Here is a 17,500-nt window from a genome sequence, read left to right as displayed (position 1 = left end):
CAGAACATAAGCTAAGTGACATGTCTCCGCCTAGTGCAGGGGGCGGAGTCTGTGTCTTGATAGACAGACGTGGCTCTGTTGACGGCATCTGGCCCGCAGATACATCTTAGTTAACACGATGTTTCCCAACATGATAAGCAGGGCTCTCAAGTTTAGAATTCATTTCAGAGTGTGAATGTAAGTTGTATATCGCAATCGATCGCCAGTGGAGGGCGTCATAGATATGGATCAGAGGTAAATAAACTAGATTTTTTTTTTTCGGCGTGTGAAATCGGAAGTGTGGCGTGTGAAGACGGTCAAATGCGTGTGTCACACGTTCAATGCGTGAGACTTGAGAACACTGATGATAAGTAATGAATAATTCCGCTGACATTTTAAAGTAACATTACAAAAATGCATTTTAATCCATACATCTATTTTCTACCACACCTGTTCAGGGTTGCGGGTGGGTGGACCCCAGCTGTCCTTCCGGGTACGGCAGGATTCGGCACAAAAACTTTTATTGGATTTTTGAATCGTAGTCAGCTAGCTAATGTATGCAGAGCAAAGCCTTTTGACAAAGAAGACAACGAAAAGTGTTTAATAGGCTGTGCAATGAAAAAATCTCATCAATGGAACAGTCAGATATAAAGCGACACTAACACACACCAGGCAACATCGAAATATCCAGCGTGGAACAGCGGGAAGAAATTCAGACTTATTATACTCAACAGTTGTTGGTCTTACTAAATTGTTAAAATTGTAAAAAATATTGTATGGCTCTCACAGAAATACATTTTTAAAACATGCGGCTTTCATGGCTCTCTCAGCCAAAAGGTTCCCGCACCCTGGACTAAGAGAACACAGGGGCCGGTCCTAGTGAACGCTGGATCTGACTCAAGAGAACACAGATGTTGGTCAGAGAGAATGTGGGCACCAGTCCATGTAAGCGCTGGTTCTGGTCCGAGAGAACACTAGTTCTGGTCCGAGTTAATGATATCCCACTTTTGTTCCTGAGCTACATTAATACTGCTAAAATAAACTTCCAATTAGGATTATTTAGAATAAAAATTGATGTCTTTTTACTGGCAGACTGAAAGACCTCGTGTGTCTGTGCTGAATTTATTGATCTGTACAGAACCTTCAAGTGAACACCCCACAGTCAGACCCCACACCCCACACTCATGCCCCACACCCCACAGTCAAACCCCACGCTCACGCCCCACAGTCAGACCCCACACCCCACACCCCACACTCACACCCCACAGTAAAACCCCACAGTCACACCCCACAGTCACGTCCCACACCCCATGCTCTCTCACTGTTGGTCTCTTTAGAGGATGTTCCCATCGAATGCTGCTTACCAACATGGCATTTGACTGTGTAGCTGTAGGAATTATGGTTCTTCCAAGCTCACAACTGCTAATCTCACATTACGCATGTAGACAGTTGCTTCAGTCCGTTCTTATCTTGCTTCACCTTCCGATGGGTACGATGGTACGATGGGTATGATGGGTACGATGATACGATGGGTACGATGGGTACGACGGTACGATGGGTACAATGGGTACGATGGGTACGATGATACGATGGGTACGATGGGTACGATGATACGATGGTACAATGGGTACGATGGTACGATGGGTACGATGGATACGATGGTACGATTGGTACGATGGATATACTCCCCGCATCACTCTGGGGTTTGTTCGGCAGTCCTGTTGCATTCATTGTGGCTTGTCGCACACTGTGTGGACTCATAATTAACTATCCAACATCTCTCTTCCAATTGATCCGATGAACAAACCATCGCTGTGCAGACAGGGAGAGATATTTGTCTGCTACAAAGCAAAAATCTCCAAAGCAAAATCATGTCCAGACGAGCCAAACTGTTAAAGTGAAAGCCTCACTTATTATTTATCTGTTGGTCACAAACAGAACTGCTTTTCACAGGCCCTTACTGAGTGACGAAGCCAGCAAAGGTTTGAATCATGTTGATAGATAGACCTCACCTGAGATGTGTAAGTGTAAGGAACTGCCTTCTTCAGCTTCACCATGTCCTGCTTGTTCATCTGCATCTGGCATTCTCCACAGGTGGAGGTGGCATTCTCCACAGGTGGAGGTGGTGTTCTCCACAGGTGGAGGTGGTGTTCTCCACAGGTGGAGGTGGTGTTCTCCACAATGCTCTGTGACTGCAGAATTTCTCTTGAAAAATTCTCTTTATAAAAAATACTGCTTGCATGAACATCATTCATCTTTCTGTTTTAGGAAGATTCTGATACAACAGCTCACTGAATATAATTATGATGCTTCAAAACCAAAACAATACATGAAAACTATCATATCTGTTCACTACACACCAGTATGTCTGTTAACATATCTATTATCATATCTGTCTATCGTCTTTTTCTTCCTATACTGACTTTCTTTCCTGTTTAACCCTCGTATCTCAGACACGCGTCTCTACGCTAAACCCTTCAACTCAGAGTTGAGAACCTGCCAACTGACCTCACAGTTCACCTCCTGACCTTTGCTGACCTGACCTCCTCACCTCACAGTGCACCTCCTGACCTTTGCTGATCTGACCTCCTCACCTCACAGTTCACCTCCTGACCTTTACTGACCTGACCTCCTCACCTCACAGTTCACCTCCTGACCTTTACTGGCCATGTCAAAAACCACAAAGACTTCCTGGAGCAGCATCCATGACAGAAAGAGTAACCCAGACACCATCTTTAAAACAAACGTCAGCAAACGTGTCCAGTCACACCGCATCAGCACCGAGAGACACCACTAGTTTATTTCAAGACTTTATTCAGTTGTTTCAAAGTTTACTATATTTGCAGAGAACAAATATATCCATCCATATATTCCATCCCACTCCACTGTTTCCACTCCATCAGGAGAAACTGATACCCAAGCTGCATCTTTACAGTCGTACCCCCACTGATCCTCTATGTACACATGAACTCGTCATGAGATCCAGCATATCAACGTGCTCTTCAGATCCACATCACAAGCTCGTCTTCCTCTTCCTCCTCTTCAGCTTTCTAGTCTCTGTTGAAGTTCCTCTAACTTTGAAAACTGCCACAGTTCCTCTAATTCTTAAAAAACAAGCGTTGAATTCTCTTGACCTTGGTAATCACACAGCCCACTCTAATCTCCCCTTTCCTGCTCAGGTGTTAGAAAAGGTAGCAGCTTCACAACTACAGGCACAAATGCATACTAATAACCTCGGAGTCTTTCAGTCAGGTTTTTGCTCTCATCACAGTACAGAATCTGCTCTTTTAAGGGAAGTAATGACCTTCTCCAATCTGCACATACTGGCCTCATTAACATTCTACTCCATTTAGACCTTAGTGCTACATTCAATACAGTGAATTACACAGCATTTTACCATTTTGTCTGGACTCTTATTTTGGCGTCCACGGCACTGCCCTAGTCTGATTCAAATCACATACTACCGATAGGCAACATGTCATTTCTATTAGCAAATTCATATCCAGTGCTGTTTCAGTTTATCAAGGCGTACCTCAAGGTCCTGCTCTAGACCCCCTTTATTTATCAGATACGTTACACTTTGGAAGCAGGGCTGTATTTCAGTTTCTGTGTAGACGAGTCGCAGAACTGCCCCAGAACTCACAGAACTGCCCTAGTACTCACCTACTGCCCCTTTCCATCTTACTACTAAACTGTTTACAGAAACAGTCATCATATTTCTTAAAGTTGAACACTGATACAACAGAGGTCATGTCTGTTAAGACCTCAGACTTCTCTGGCTAAAGCTGCTGTCTTGACTCAGATGTTTTTGTCAGATGCAGTCTCTCCACTACTGCTGGAAACCTCAGGATAGTTCATGATCCCACACCTTCTGGTAACACACATCTTCTGTTCACACACACCTTCTGATTCCAGATTTGTATTCTACTGTACTGCTGAACTCTGCTTTGTTTACCTCAGATTTCATGATAACAAAATGTTGGTTCACGCTTTCATTACCTCATGACTGGATTGTTGTAGTCCACGTGTTTCAGATCCCCCCAGCAGATCCTCAAACAAACTCCAGTGTAAATAAAGAGTCTTCTGCCTGACTACCCACTCACACCAGGACATCTGCTCACGTCTCTCCTTCAGCATCACTGGCTTCCAGTTACAAGACGTATAATAGTCCAAATTCTCAATATCCAGAAAGTTTTTCATGGACTTGTCTGTCGCCATAGATATTCTAGTCCTCGAAGTACCTGGTCACTCAGGCCACTTTTTGTCGTTCCTCGATCAATCTCCACAGTTGGACGTAGAGCATCCATCCTTCATCAAAACCCCCCTTCTTCACTCACGTATTGTGTTTATATAGTTAATGTATCTTATACTGCTTGGACTGTATTTTTTCCGATTGCTTCTCCCAATATTGTTAATTCATTTTCTTATGTTGTAAGGCGTTTTTTGAGCTTTCAATAAAAAAGATTAAAGATACTCTATAAAAAAAAAACCTAATAAAACTTACATTAACATTTCATGAATCTCAGGAATCTCTACTATCAATCCATCACCACCACTCCTCCCTCTTTCTCCCTCACCGTCTCTCAGTAATGAACTTTAAGGGTCTAAGAAATAATCACTATTTCCTGCTGGGCAGTGTCCTCCAGCCGGGGGGAGATCACACAACATCTCTGGTAATCCAATAAACACGCCATTCATTCACGTCTCACGTCTCTTCACTCCACACGTTGTCCTCCGTCTCACGTTTTACTGACAGCTATATTATTTCTTCTTTTGCCAAGCTCAGATATTACATTCAACACTGTGAAAATCGCAGTAAGATAAAGCAGTTAAACTTCAGTATCACATGAAGCTAGAGGGTGACGAGGAAGGACACTGGAACCAGATCCTGGTTCTGCCAATGTGTTACGAGTGAGTTACACCAGTTACGCCTGGTTACCCACAAGGACACCATAATGAAACACTGCTTCATAACCGCTTCAAACACATGAGCTTCTGTCATACATCAGCTATACTTCATTCTCACCATCTATTGTCCAATCAATTTTTTTGTGGATGCACACACATCCACCACACCTGCAACCTAGTGTCACACACACACACACACACACACACACACACACACACAGGCCTTTTATCTGCATGTCTCCAAATGCCAAACCCAGTTAAGATATCAGTGTGATATCACTTGTAACCAGTGTATGAATAAATGTATCAAGTGTAAGGTGCTACACAACTTGTATATATAGCCCCAGTTGAGTTAGTTGGCATGGACCCATTTGAGCTGGTGGACCCATTCGAGCTGGTACACTCATACCCATTTGAGCTGGAGGGCTGAGCTGAAATAATTGTGCTTGCATTGCAGCCTCTAGCAGGAGAAATTAAAGTACAACAATACACTAATGAAAAGAAAGCAACACTTCCAGGTCCTCCTCTCCTCCTTACTCCATCACGCCATCTCTGCCTCACACCCATCCCCCCCCCCCCCCCCCCACATCTCATCCCTCCATCACAGCATGTCTCATTTCCTCTCCTCTCTCCTACTCCTCCATATCAGAAACTATTTGACTCCTTCTTTCCGAACACATAACTTCTCTCTCTCTCTCCCTCCTACACCATCGGTCTCCCGTTCTCTCTGTTCTTACTGTACAGTTCCACACAGATCAGTCAGACTAACGCCGAGACGAGTCCCCAGACAAACACCAAATATACACACCAGTCAGACGGCTTTTCTGTAGCCTGGTTTTGAAAACAGTCAGGACAGACGTGGGTCAGAGCCATGCTTAGCACACCGTGTTTGCTGTAGCTGACCCAAGCTGTAGCTGACCCAAAAACACGTTTTCTTACCCTGCTCTCTCTAGTAGATGCAGGCATAACCTCCTCATGCATGAACAACGTTCAACCTACAGTTGAAGACGACCAGCGTCTCAGGACCACCTCAGACTGTGCAGACCACAAAAACATGTCTGTTTGAGACTGTCTGAGCCACGAAAACGGGACAGTCAAACAATAGTCGCCCCTTTATGTGTGCCCCAGCATTGTCAGATGAACACTAACACTGTACATGTTCAGGTATTGTGTGTGTGCATGTGTATGTGTGTATGTTACGTGCGTGTGTGTAACGTGCATGTGTGCACGTCAAAGCAGTGCTTATCAAACGTGCCCACTTTCCTATAGCTGATACAAAACACTTTGGTCGAGGGAAGAGCGAAAGTCGTAAAAAAACCCGCTGCCGCGGTTTGTCACGTTTTTATTTGGTCAGTTCGTTCATCTTATTCAGTGGGACGTTGCAGTAAAGCGCGTGAGATAAAGACGAGCAGACGCTCCCCACACAACAAGTGCGTCTTTGTCGAGGCTCGCGCTTTCCTGTCCGCCGCACGGCATTCCGACGGTGCCGAACAAAGGCGGACACCGTGTGGAGGGCGAAACCGTCCCCGTTACTGACGCACCTCGGCACCGCCACGAACCACCGCCGCTCGCTTCGTATTATGAATTAACGGCGCTACACACGGGGGGTGAAAAACGGTGTTGGCGCGCGCGCTGGCGGCGTACAATAGCGTCTCGAGCCCTCCAGCCGCAACGTGTGCATCACGAGAGGCGCGAGACCTCGACGGCCGCACCTGCTGCGTGCTCGTAACGTCGCTGGCGAGTCCGCGCGCGAGGCACAGTTGCGCGGGGCCAAGCGGGTCGGCACGAGGCTCTTTGAACCTGGAGGGAGCCACGCGCACTGGTCCGGATGGACACGCGCGTGACGAACACTCAGACACGAGTCTTGATGTGGAGTGATAATGGACACTACACACCACCAGTTTATGTTTTACTAAAGCAGGACACGCAGGACATTATGAATATAATGTGAAACATAATTTAATTAACGAATTGTACTTTGAATCCAGAATAAATGTAAAGGTCACGATATGGCAGGGTACAAGTTATCTCTCTCTGCCTCACACACACACACACACACACTCACTCTCTCTCTCTCTCTCTCTCTCTCTCTCTCACACACACACACACACACACACACACACACACAATGTCTGAGCTAAATAATAGCCTGAATGATAGTTGGCTACTTGACTAGTCTAAATAACAGAAAAGAACAGAATAAAAACTTAATTTTGAATTCATCAGAAATGTTGTGTACGCCGGTAAAGGGGGTGTCGTGTTTGTCTCTTACCTTTGTTAACATTAATACCGATGGCCAAAGTTAATATCCAAACCCCAGCCATGACTGAGCCGCGTCAGTGTAAATCCGTGCGGTCGCACGCGTCCGTCCCTGCGCTGCTGGACAAACCATCAATTCATTAATTCATCAATTCATCAGTTCATCAGTTCAGACTTGCCTCCCCAGTGAGGGTGTGATATTATATCCGTGATCTAATGACACTCCTGCCCTGCACGTCGCTCCATTCCGCCTCTCACGTCTCTCTACGTGCTCCGCTCGGTGGCGTGCTCGCCGCTTCGTTTCGTCCCTTCATTAACGAGACAATTCCTCAGAGAATATATTCTCTCTCTCTCTCTCTCTCTCTCTCTCTCTCTCTCTCTCTCTTTCTTTCTCTTTCTCACGCGGCGCAAATTGCAAATATCAGTTTTTCATTATTTCGGTAGGCAACAGCGCCGTCGCCTCGCCAGTGGCCAGTGGCGGTACTGCACTCATCTCCACGCTGTCGTCCTTCGGCGAGTCTCAATGTCAGAGCGGGAACAGTAGAGATGGACTCGGGTAAGGTGCACTAGAACCGAGCCGAGTGTCGTGTGGGAGACGAGGCTGTCTGCGTGGTTATCAAATATATGACCAGCGGTGATATAAAGACACCGGAGATGGACCCGAGTTCATTCAAGTGCGGGACTCATACATTCACACTAACCTGCATAACTGTACAAATACGCAGGAAATAAGAGTGAACAACAGTGAACGGAATGAGGTTAACCCAAATATGCACGTTTATTTGAAGTTAACAACTGAACTCTTTTTAAAACAAAAAGCAAACACAGACCCTTGAGAGACCGAACGAAACCCACAATAACATGTTCAGCGTTGTCCTGCTGCGATGACATCGGCCATAACACAACTCAAACATCACAAGATCCATGAGATATGAAGATTTATTGAAAAGGAAGACTTGTCATTCAAAAATAACGCATAGACGCTAAAATGAGCAAAGCTCGTTTTCTTCGTCCGCTGAAACGATACTGTAGTGAACATCTTACACACAAACACACACTCACAATATTGTGTGTTGTGTGAGGAGAGTGCTCTTGAAGTGTCAACTAGACACGACTGTTCAAGGCAACTCTATTTAGATTTTTTTAAAGGCCGATTTTTTAAAAACACTTGAGTCACAGAAACTTGTCCGCGAAACCTTCAAATCTAAAACACCATATTAAAAAAAAACATTAAAACAAAATTTACACGTAAGACTGCACAGCTACATAAAGAAAAAAACATAACTTAGAAATTAATCGCTGAAATGATCCACCACTAACATAAGGTGCATCACAAATTCTGCTACCTGTACGAGAGAAAGAGAGAGAGACAGAGAGAGACAGACAGAGAGAGAAACAGCTGTCTCTAGAGAGACAGAGAGAAGACTCAAGAGGCGGAGAATGCGACCTCTAGTGACAAAGGGTTGTAACAGCACGCGTTAGGTCCGAGATAAGGGCAGTCTATAGTGAAGCACGGAGCAGCGGAAGTGTCCCCTAGCGCTTCCGGAAGGGCACGGTAGCATGGTCACGTGGTCTTGGGATGGTTAAGTTCTATAGAGAATAAGGTCCAATCACAGCTGTTCCACCTCACTGGAACACAACTGCCCACTGCTTCCTGCTACAAGGTTCAATCACACTTCGTCCTGATCTATTTCTGAAGCACAACTAGATCCACTCTGAAAAACACACTTACTGCATCTGATCCAAAATTAAAGTTAGTAATTGTCAAGATGGCTGTAATTGCCGTCTCAGAGAACATGTATCAGGTGCCCAGGGGTTAACCTGGATACACTCATATCTGCACTGTTCATCCTAACATAACTCAATCACCTGGAGCCGTAACGAGGTTACCTGCACAGGTAAATAACACTGGAGTGGTTGAATCTAGTTTTTCTGACACTAGAAAGCAAAGACAGAAAAAGTGAGAGAGAGACAGACAGAGAGAGCTAGAGTACAGTAGACAGAAGAGTCTAGATTCTTGTTTGTTTTGACTTTGTTCGCACATGCAGTTTTACCCTGCTTAAACTGAGCTCCTGTCATTCAAGCACAGGAAGTGATGTCATTCCTCAAAGGTGTAGCATGTTAACTGATCACAGGAAGTGATGTCGTGAGATGCATGTACTGGGATTATGTGTGGTGTGACAAGTGGATGACATTTCATAATGGATTTATAAATAATAATAATAATAATAATAATCACCTTCATCATCATCATCATCATTATTATTATTCCTGAGGTGACGCTGACACAGGAAACTGCAGCACCAATTACAGCAGGAAGAAACCAAACACTCAAACAAACATTTGCAGTACTGAAGTTTCCATAGCAACATTGTTTTTCTTACTCCATATATCAGTTATTTTTTCAACTCGATGCATTTTCACATACGTAAGAAAACCAGGCTTAGAATAAATACTGCAATATGAGCAGGCAGACAGTGTTTTAGAGAGAGAGACAGATAGAGAGAGACAGAGATAGAGAGAAACAGAGAGAGTGAGACAGAGACAGGGTAGATGAAGAGATAGGGAGAAAGACAGAAAGACATGAGAAAGATTAGAGGAGGAAAATATATGGAGACAGAGGAGAGAGTGAAAGATAAAAGAGAAAGTGATGGGCGGAGCATAGGATAGAAGTGGGCGGAGCATAGGAGTATATTTACAGCACACTGAACCATCATTCATGTAAAAACAATGCTATATAATCATATATATATATTTATATATATTTATATTTTTACATTTATACGGGGATCCCATACAGTATGCTAGACACACTGTTTTTGCATGATTGTAGCGTGTGTACATGTGTGTCTTTCTGCCTGTTTGTCTATATGTGTGCACATGTGTGTGTGTGTGTGTCTTTCTGCCTGTTAGTCTGTGTGTGTGTGTGTGTGTGTGTGTGTGTGTGTGTGTGTGTGTGTGTGTGTGTGTGTGTGTGTGTGTGTGTGTGTGTGTTTGTGTGTGTGCACGCGTCAGTATTGCTGAATGGTATGAGATATTTTACTACCTGTTTCTGTGTATCAGCTGTATAAGGCAAGAATGAGTGGAATCTTTATCTGGGGGTCTTTGCTTGCTTTGGTGTGTGTGTGGTCTGTGTTGAAATAGCGTATGTGTGTGTGTCTGTGGTCTGTGTTGAAATAGCGTGTGAGTGTGTGTGTGTGTGTGTGTGTGTGTGTGTGTGTGTGTGTGTGTTTGTGCATGTGTGTGTGTGCGTGTGTGTGTGTACATGTGTGTGTGTGTGTGTGTGCGTGTGTGTGCATGCGCGTGTGTGTGTATGTATGAATATGTGTGTGTGCATGCAAGTGTGTGTGTACATGCATGTGTGTGTGTGTGTGTGTGTGTGTGAATGTGTGTGTGTGTGCTGAAACAGTGTGTGTTGGATATAACAGGAGGGAGTAAAGGTTGTGCCAGTATACATGCATACAGTTCAAGTGAACATGGAGACAAACATTTCTGTGTGAGATGTGAATGTAAATGTGCTCACTGTGGGGATGAGCTGTTACCATCATATTGCCTTAAATATGGGGTCACGGGGATGTGTGTGTGTGTGTGTGTGTGTGTGGATGAGCATGTGTGTGTATGTGGATGAGTGTGTGTGTCTGTGTCTATGGTTGTGTGTGTGTGTGTGTGTGTGTGTGTGTGGTTGAGCGTGTGTGTGTGTGTGTATGTGGATGAGTGTGTGTGTCTGTGTCTATGTTTGTATGTGTGTGTGTGTGTGTGTGTATGTGTGTGTGTGTGGATGAGCATGTTTGTGTGTGTGTGTGTGTGTGTATATGTGTGTGTGTGTGTGTGTTTATGGGTTTATGGGGTTATGAATCTTTCTGTGAGTGCTATATTTCTCTCCTGCTTCATCTCTGAACCGGTTCTCCTTCTGTAGTTCCACTTTCTCTTTTTGTTTAATTCCTTCCTTAAGTTCTTCCTCCTCTTCATCCTCCTTCTCTGTTTCCTCCGACTGACAGGAAGTGAAGCTAGGGGAGATGGAGGGATGGAGGGATGTCTAGATGAAGTACTCCTTCTTGTCCTCCGCACCAGAGTGTCCTCCCTCAGCGTTGATGATGGCGGTGTCCGCGTCTGGAGCGTCATCTGAGCCTTTAGCTTCATGGGTCAGGTACGTACCTGGGGGGGGAACAGGTGCTCAAGACGGGGTGGGTGTGTGTGTGTGTGTGTGTGTGTGTGTGTTAACACATACTTTCATTAAGGCATTAGAAGCATTGTATGTTGTGAGGGCCCACACACCCTTTCGTTGGAGCTGTCTGTAGCAACATTCAAAATATGTAATGGTGTGACGGTGTTATTGGTACAGGTAGAAGTAACCATGGTGATGGTCAGTGATGGCTTAGTTGTCTTGAAAAAGTAATACGATTACTGATTACTCCTTTAAAAAATAACTTAGTTACATTACATATTACTTGATTTAAAAAGTAACTACGTTAGATTACAAGTTACTTTAGTAGTTACATTCAGCAGCAAAATTAGTTTTTCCAATACTCACTTTATTGGAAGTGCATTTTTAACAGTAACAATGTATCTCCTGACATTTAAATAATGTATCTCCTGACATTACGTTTGTGTTTCTGCGCGGTATTATTTGTAAATGTATTTGTAAACATAATACAAGCGAACTATTCAGTCAGACAGCTATTTGTTGTTAAACGAAATACAATTACAATTTCAAGCATTTTTAAGTAGGCTACGTTAGCCTAAATTCCAGCATTTTTCAAACCTGGAACACAAAGCAACATTAAAATTGGTCAGGTAAATGTTCATTCCCCTGTGTTTGAGGGGTGTTTCTTTATACTACCACATATCGTTACGGAGAACACTGCACAGAATGACGTGAACGCGCTCGCGCTCTCACAGGTTCACGCGCGTGCGGAGTCGAGCGCTACGGTCAGACGCAAAAGTAGAACTGAGCCAAGAAGAAAGCAAAAATATATATTTTACTAGGGAAAATATAAATAGTAACGCACAGTTATTTGGATAAGTTACTTTAATCTGATTACTGGACTGGAAATAGTAGCGCGTTATATTACTCATTACTGACATCACTGGTGATGGTACAGGCAGAAGTAACCATGGTGAGTAGGGTCGGGCAGTAGTGGACACTATTTTAGTGAGTAGGGTTAAGCAGTAGTGGACACTATTTTAGTGAGTAGGGTTAGGCAGTAGACTATTTTGAAAAGAAATAACCAACTCGATAATCTCTCTGTCATGATACATTTCTTTAGTGTTTTTGTGTGACAATTAAAAATGACAAATCAAATATGTAAGTACATACATGTTATGTAGCATGTGTGTTTGCACACGTGTGTGTGTGTGTGTAAACACCTTTGTGTCTGATGAGGTATCTGCCGAGGACGATGAGGAGACAGAGCATGATGAAGACGATAACAGCCACCACACCGCCGATTACAGCGTGGTCAACTCCTGATGAGGTGGACATCGCTGTAGGGTCTGAGAGAGAGAGAGAGAGAGAGAGAGAGAAAGAGAGTGAACATAAAGAACACAGAGAGAGAGGGAGAGAACAGATAGACAGAATGTAGAAAGAACAGATAGAGAGAGAGAGATGAAGGAAGAGTGTGGGAAGAACAAAGACACAGTAGGTCTAGTTAACAAAACAAACCATCAAACTGCACATGACTTCTGAAACGGGCCTTTACTATTATTCTAGTGTGGTGGTGTTCAAGAGTTCATGACATACAACCTTCCCATTCAATACAGGCTGAGGTAAAGAAATCATCTGATACAAGTCAAATAATCAACAGAAAACATACTAAATCTTTCACTTTGTTTTTGTTTACTGTATAGTATTGTTCTTGGGTTTGTGTAGTAACGCTTTGGGTTTTGTGTCATCCCGTTTTGAGTTTTGTGAGGAATTTGTCATGGAGGTTGTGAAGTTGTGATGTATTTGTCATGGACGTCGTGAGATATTTGTCATAGAGGTTGTGAGGTATTTGTCATGGTGGTTATGAATTATTTGTCATAGAGGTTGTGAGGTATTTGACGTGCCCCCCTCTGGTATTAGCGTCCCCGTCTGTTGATATCTATCCTGTGGTTTTGTTTCGGTTGTTGTCTGCGCTTGTCTCTTCTCTTGTGAACCCTTCCTCTGTTCCAACCCTGCTGTCTTGTTTTGTGTGATTTACATGTGCACGTACGTATACACTGTATTCTCCTGTGTGTGTTATATTGCTGGTTGATTGTCATGTGTTTTGCTATCATGTATAGTGTTGTTCTGGGTTTTGTGCAACAATATTTCAGGGTCCTGGTATTTAATTCAATCAATAATTTAAACAGGATTAAATAATCCTCTTTTCTTTCTGAATACATCAAATATTCACAAGTATTCTCCAGATTAATGTCACTGCTCTCTGATGGGCTGGCATCTCCATCATCAACTTTTCATTTTGTTAGTCCATCTTAGTCCATATTTTATGAATTTAGTAGTAAGAAAAGTAATAATTGCTTTACTATATTTGGTCTCAAAGGTCCTTTCATTAGTGTTTTAATATTGTCTACAAACAATGTTCTCTCTTCATCAGTGTTTTAATATTGTCTATAAACAATGTCCCCTCTTCATCAGTGTTTTAATATTGTCTATAAACAATGTCCCCTCTTCATCAGTGTTTTAATATTGTCTATAAACAATGTCCCCTCTTCATCAGTGTTTTAATATTGTCTACAATGTCCCCTCTTCATCAGTGTTTTAATATTGTCTATAAACAATGTCCCCTCTTCATCAGTGTTTTAATATTATCTATAAACAATGTCCCCTCTTCAGTTCTGTTAAATGTTAGCGTCGTCTAGACAGATGCACGCACGTTGTCTGAGGACATTTTTGAACCGGCTTATTGATCTGCTGCACTGAAATCTGACTTGATCATCTCCAGTTTGTCATGTCTGGCTCTGTCAATCTTTCAATCTTGTCTTGGGGTTCATGTTCCACCCCTACCTGACATTCAGGTTTTTGTTTTCATGTCCCATGTGCTTGTGTTGTCATTTTGGTTGTTCCGTCCTGGGTTAGGGTTAAGGGTTAGGGGTTAGGGTTTAGGGTTTAGGGTTTTTGTATCTGCCTCCCTGGTTGGACCTTTCAGCAGTGTCTGGTTGAGTGTCCTTGACTCTCTGTGTTTAAACCATGTCTGACATGATTCCTCACCTACATCACCTCGAGCTGAATCCACAACATGCTTGTGTCACATCATTTGAAAGAAGTGAACTCCATTCTGAGTGACTGTGTTTAATCAATGACTTGTGTTTTGTTTGTAATTAATTGTTACCACTTGTGTTTAACAGTATAGATGATGTGCGTTAGAGTGCAGAATGTGTTTTGCGATTGAGAATGTGTTCAGAGATGTGCTGAAAAGTGTAAGTGCGGTCTGGACATTGTGTTATACCATGTGAGATGGTTTAGGGTACTGACCACAGACTGAACAATTAGCTACATCACTTCAGACAACTGTGAACTTTGTTCAGCCAATGGGCTTCAGTGTTTTAGCAATTGAGAAGAACTATTATTATTATTATTACTGTCACAATACGGGCCCCTACCAGCTGCCTCCATCCACAGCGGCAGTAGTTTGTGTTGTGTCGTCCCTCAGGTGGGCGGGGCCTATTATAATCCCCAGTTCACTGCTGGTTATTTTGTCCTTCATTTAGATTGTGTCAGGCGTTTTCAGTTGGTGCACGTGCTCCATTAAATCCTTCTTTTCTCTACGACTGGTGTGATCACTTCCTGTTTAGTTTGCACTCCTCACCCGTCACAATTACTATTATTATTAATATTATTATTATTATTATTATTATTATTATTATAGTGAAACTAAACAGACATTTTTAAGAGACTTGTTGTTTTTATAGTTATTGCTGAGAGGCTATGATTAAATCATTTGGCCCTAATTTCAGATTGTCCTATAAAACTACAATTTAATCACCACAATTACAGTTTAGTCCCCCCCTTCCAATTTAGCCCCGCCCTTCTGGTTTAGCCCCGCCTTTCTGTTTTAGCCGCACCCTTCCAGATTAGACCCATCCTTCCAGTTTAATTCCACACAACCAGTTCAGAACCAGTTCAGTGCTTCCAAATTACAACATTTTTACTGTTTTATTACAGTATCAAGTCCCTCTACAAGACAGATAGACAGATGGACCAGCAGGCAGACACACAGGCAGTGAGACAGACACACAGGCAGTGAGACAGAAAAGAGGAGGCAGGAGAATAAAAAGAAGCAGGATGGAAAGGAGGAACAACCACAAACAGGAAATAAAGAGAAAGAAGGAGAAGATGAGAGAACATGACAAAGGACCAGACCGACGGGAGACTGAAGACAATACCTTCAGAGATGTCACCTTCTCCTTAACATGGGTGGAGAGATGGATGGATGGATGGATGGAGAGATGGATGGATGGATGAGTGTCACGCAAGTAAGGGATCAGAGGATGCGAAGGAGTGAAAGGAAAAATAGAAACATTGAGTGCTGTGAAATAAGTGTAGTCGTGTGTGTGTGTGTGTGTGTGTATAAGAGAGAGAGAGAGAGAGAGAGAGAGAGAGAGAGAGAGAGAGAGAGAGAGAGAGACAACGTGAATTTGTGTGTTTGATGCAGAGTGTCAAAACTGACTTTATCTTCCATTACGCATATAAAATAATTAAATAACCAGAACAAATGTTGTTGTGCTGGTGCCAAAGCTTTGTTAATTCCGTGTAGTAGACGCTGGGTGTTGTGTTAGATTGTGTACCCGGGTAATCTTGGCTTTGAAGTGCTGTTGTGTTAAATCCTGTTTTAGTACTGAATCAAACAGCAGATGCCACCCTAGGTGTTCATATCATAATGAAATCTAAGTGTTTGTATCATAATGAAATCCTCTCTGAATAAATACATCTCTACTGTGTTCGCACTCTCATTCACACAAGCACACACATTCCCACTTGCCCACACACACACACACACACACACACACACACACACACACACACACACACACACACAACACACACACACACACACACAAAGTACTTCATATTTGTAGCTATTTGAACTTTTGTAAATAGTGCTACAATACTAGGCTATAAATCTCTGTTTGTATGTGTGTGTGTGTGTGTGTGTGTGTGTGTGTGTGTGTGTGTGTGTGTGTGTGTGTTACCTGTAAAGTATACTCCATTCAGCTTGGAAACCATTGATGGAGTGATAGAAGAGGGGGAGAGAGAAGTGGGGTATGGAGTGATAGAGGATGGAGAGAGAGAAGTGGGTGATGAATCTGGTAGAGGAGAAGAGAAAGGCAGAGAGAAAAGAGAAGAGAGTTCAAGCAAGAGGAGGTTAGAAAGAGTGGTAGAGAAAGGAGGGAGTGAGGGGGACTGAACAGAAGGAGGGATAGAGGGATGAGGGAGGTACAGGGAGGAAGAGAGAGAGAGAAGCTCTGTGGAGAGAGATGAGTGAACAGAGGAGGGTGTAAAGGGTAGGAGGGTAGAGGTCCAGGGATCTTAAAGAGGAGAGAGAGAGGGAGAGAGGGAGAGAGAGAGGAGAGAGGGGGAGGAGGATAAGGCGGAGGAGAGAGAGAGGGAGGAGAGAGAGGAGAGAAAGAAAGAGGAGAGAAGAGAGGAGAGAAGAGGAGAGAGAGAGGAGAGCGAGGGGGGAGAGAAAGAAAGAGGAGAGAAGAGAGGAGAGAGGGAGGGGGAGGAGAGAGAGGTAAGATGGAGAGAGGATGGATGTCGTGATGGACATGATGGTGGAGCAGTGAAAGTAAAGGAAAAAGTGGAAAATTGAAATAAAGTTTAAATAAATTGTGTCTCATACACAAAGAGAAACCGAGAGAAAGAACAACGAAACAGAGAAGGTGCAGAAAACTAATGCCCAAAGTAAGGGTCAAAGGTCAGAGCCGAGCTGACCCTGGCGGTGACCTGTGTGGCGTTACCTTGCACCAGCAGGGTGTAGGAACCGTCGCCCTGGCCCACGCCGTTGGCCGCCTGGCACAGGTACACCCCATTATCAGACTTGTTAAGGACCTCGAAGCGCAGGAAGGAACCATCTTCCTTCACCAGTGGGGGGAGCTCACCGTCCTTCTTCCACCATTTGAATGACATGGGCCTGGGGGGCGGGGTTTGGGGGGAGTGGGAGGGGACAATATGCGGTGACATCATGACACAGCTGAGCTGAGACTAAAATTACAACATATCACACGTTTCTCAAATTTCTCCCAAATTCAATCATATTAACTAAATCATCCTGGTGCGCGCAGCGTGCGAGCACACACACGCACACACGCACACACACACACACACACACACACACACACACACACACACACCACACACACACACACACCC

The 17,500-nt window shown here is 43.6% G+C and overlaps 2 protein-coding genes across 11 annotated transcripts in view; both read right to left on the bottom strand.

Annotated features, from left to right (window-relative positions):
* The window catches only part of kirrel1b (kirre like nephrin family adhesion molecule 1b), a 55,757-nt gene extending 48,287 nt beyond the window's left edge, over positions 1 to 7,470 (bottom strand). For all 4 annotated transcript variants that reach the window (XM_076981569.1, XM_076981571.1, XM_076981570.1 and 1 more), the window contains exon 1: positions 7,160 to 7,470. In XM_076981569.1, coding sequence (XP_076837684.1) covers positions 7,160 to 7,211 — 52 coding nt within the window. In that variant the 5' untranslated portion in view covers positions 7,212 to 7,470. The remainder of the gene's footprint in view (positions 1 to 7,159) is intronic.
* Positions 7,471 to 7,900: 430 nt separating this feature from the next.
* The window catches only part of cadm3 (cell adhesion molecule 3), an 81,224-nt gene continuing 71,624 nt past the window's right edge, over positions 7,901 to 17,500 (bottom strand). For 6 of the 7 annotated variants that reach the window (XM_076981603.1, XM_076981608.1, XM_076981604.1 and 3 more), the window contains exons 8-11: positions 17,089 to 17,261; positions 15,514 to 15,534; positions 12,514 to 12,639; positions 7,901 to 11,301 (exon numbers count right to left, since the gene is read on the bottom strand). In XM_076981603.1, the coding sequence (XP_076837718.1) occupies positions 11,183 to 11,301; positions 12,514 to 12,639; positions 15,514 to 15,534; positions 17,089 to 17,261 (439 nt within the window). In that variant the 3' untranslated portion in view covers positions 7,901 to 11,182. The remainder of the gene's footprint in view (positions 11,302 to 12,513; positions 12,640 to 15,513; positions 15,535 to 17,088; positions 17,262 to 17,500) is intronic. The other variant, XM_076981609.1, reaches the window with a different exon arrangement.

This window comes from Brachyhypopomus gauderio, chromosome 19 (assembly GCF_052324685.1).
Source record: "Brachyhypopomus gauderio isolate BG-103 chromosome 19, BGAUD_0.2, whole genome shotgun sequence".
Classification (NCBI taxonomy): domain Eukaryota; kingdom Metazoa; phylum Chordata; class Actinopteri; order Gymnotiformes; family Hypopomidae; genus Brachyhypopomus; species Brachyhypopomus gauderio.
Note: the sequence above shows the minus strand (reverse complement) of the source record. Positions and strands in the feature narration are given on the sequence as shown.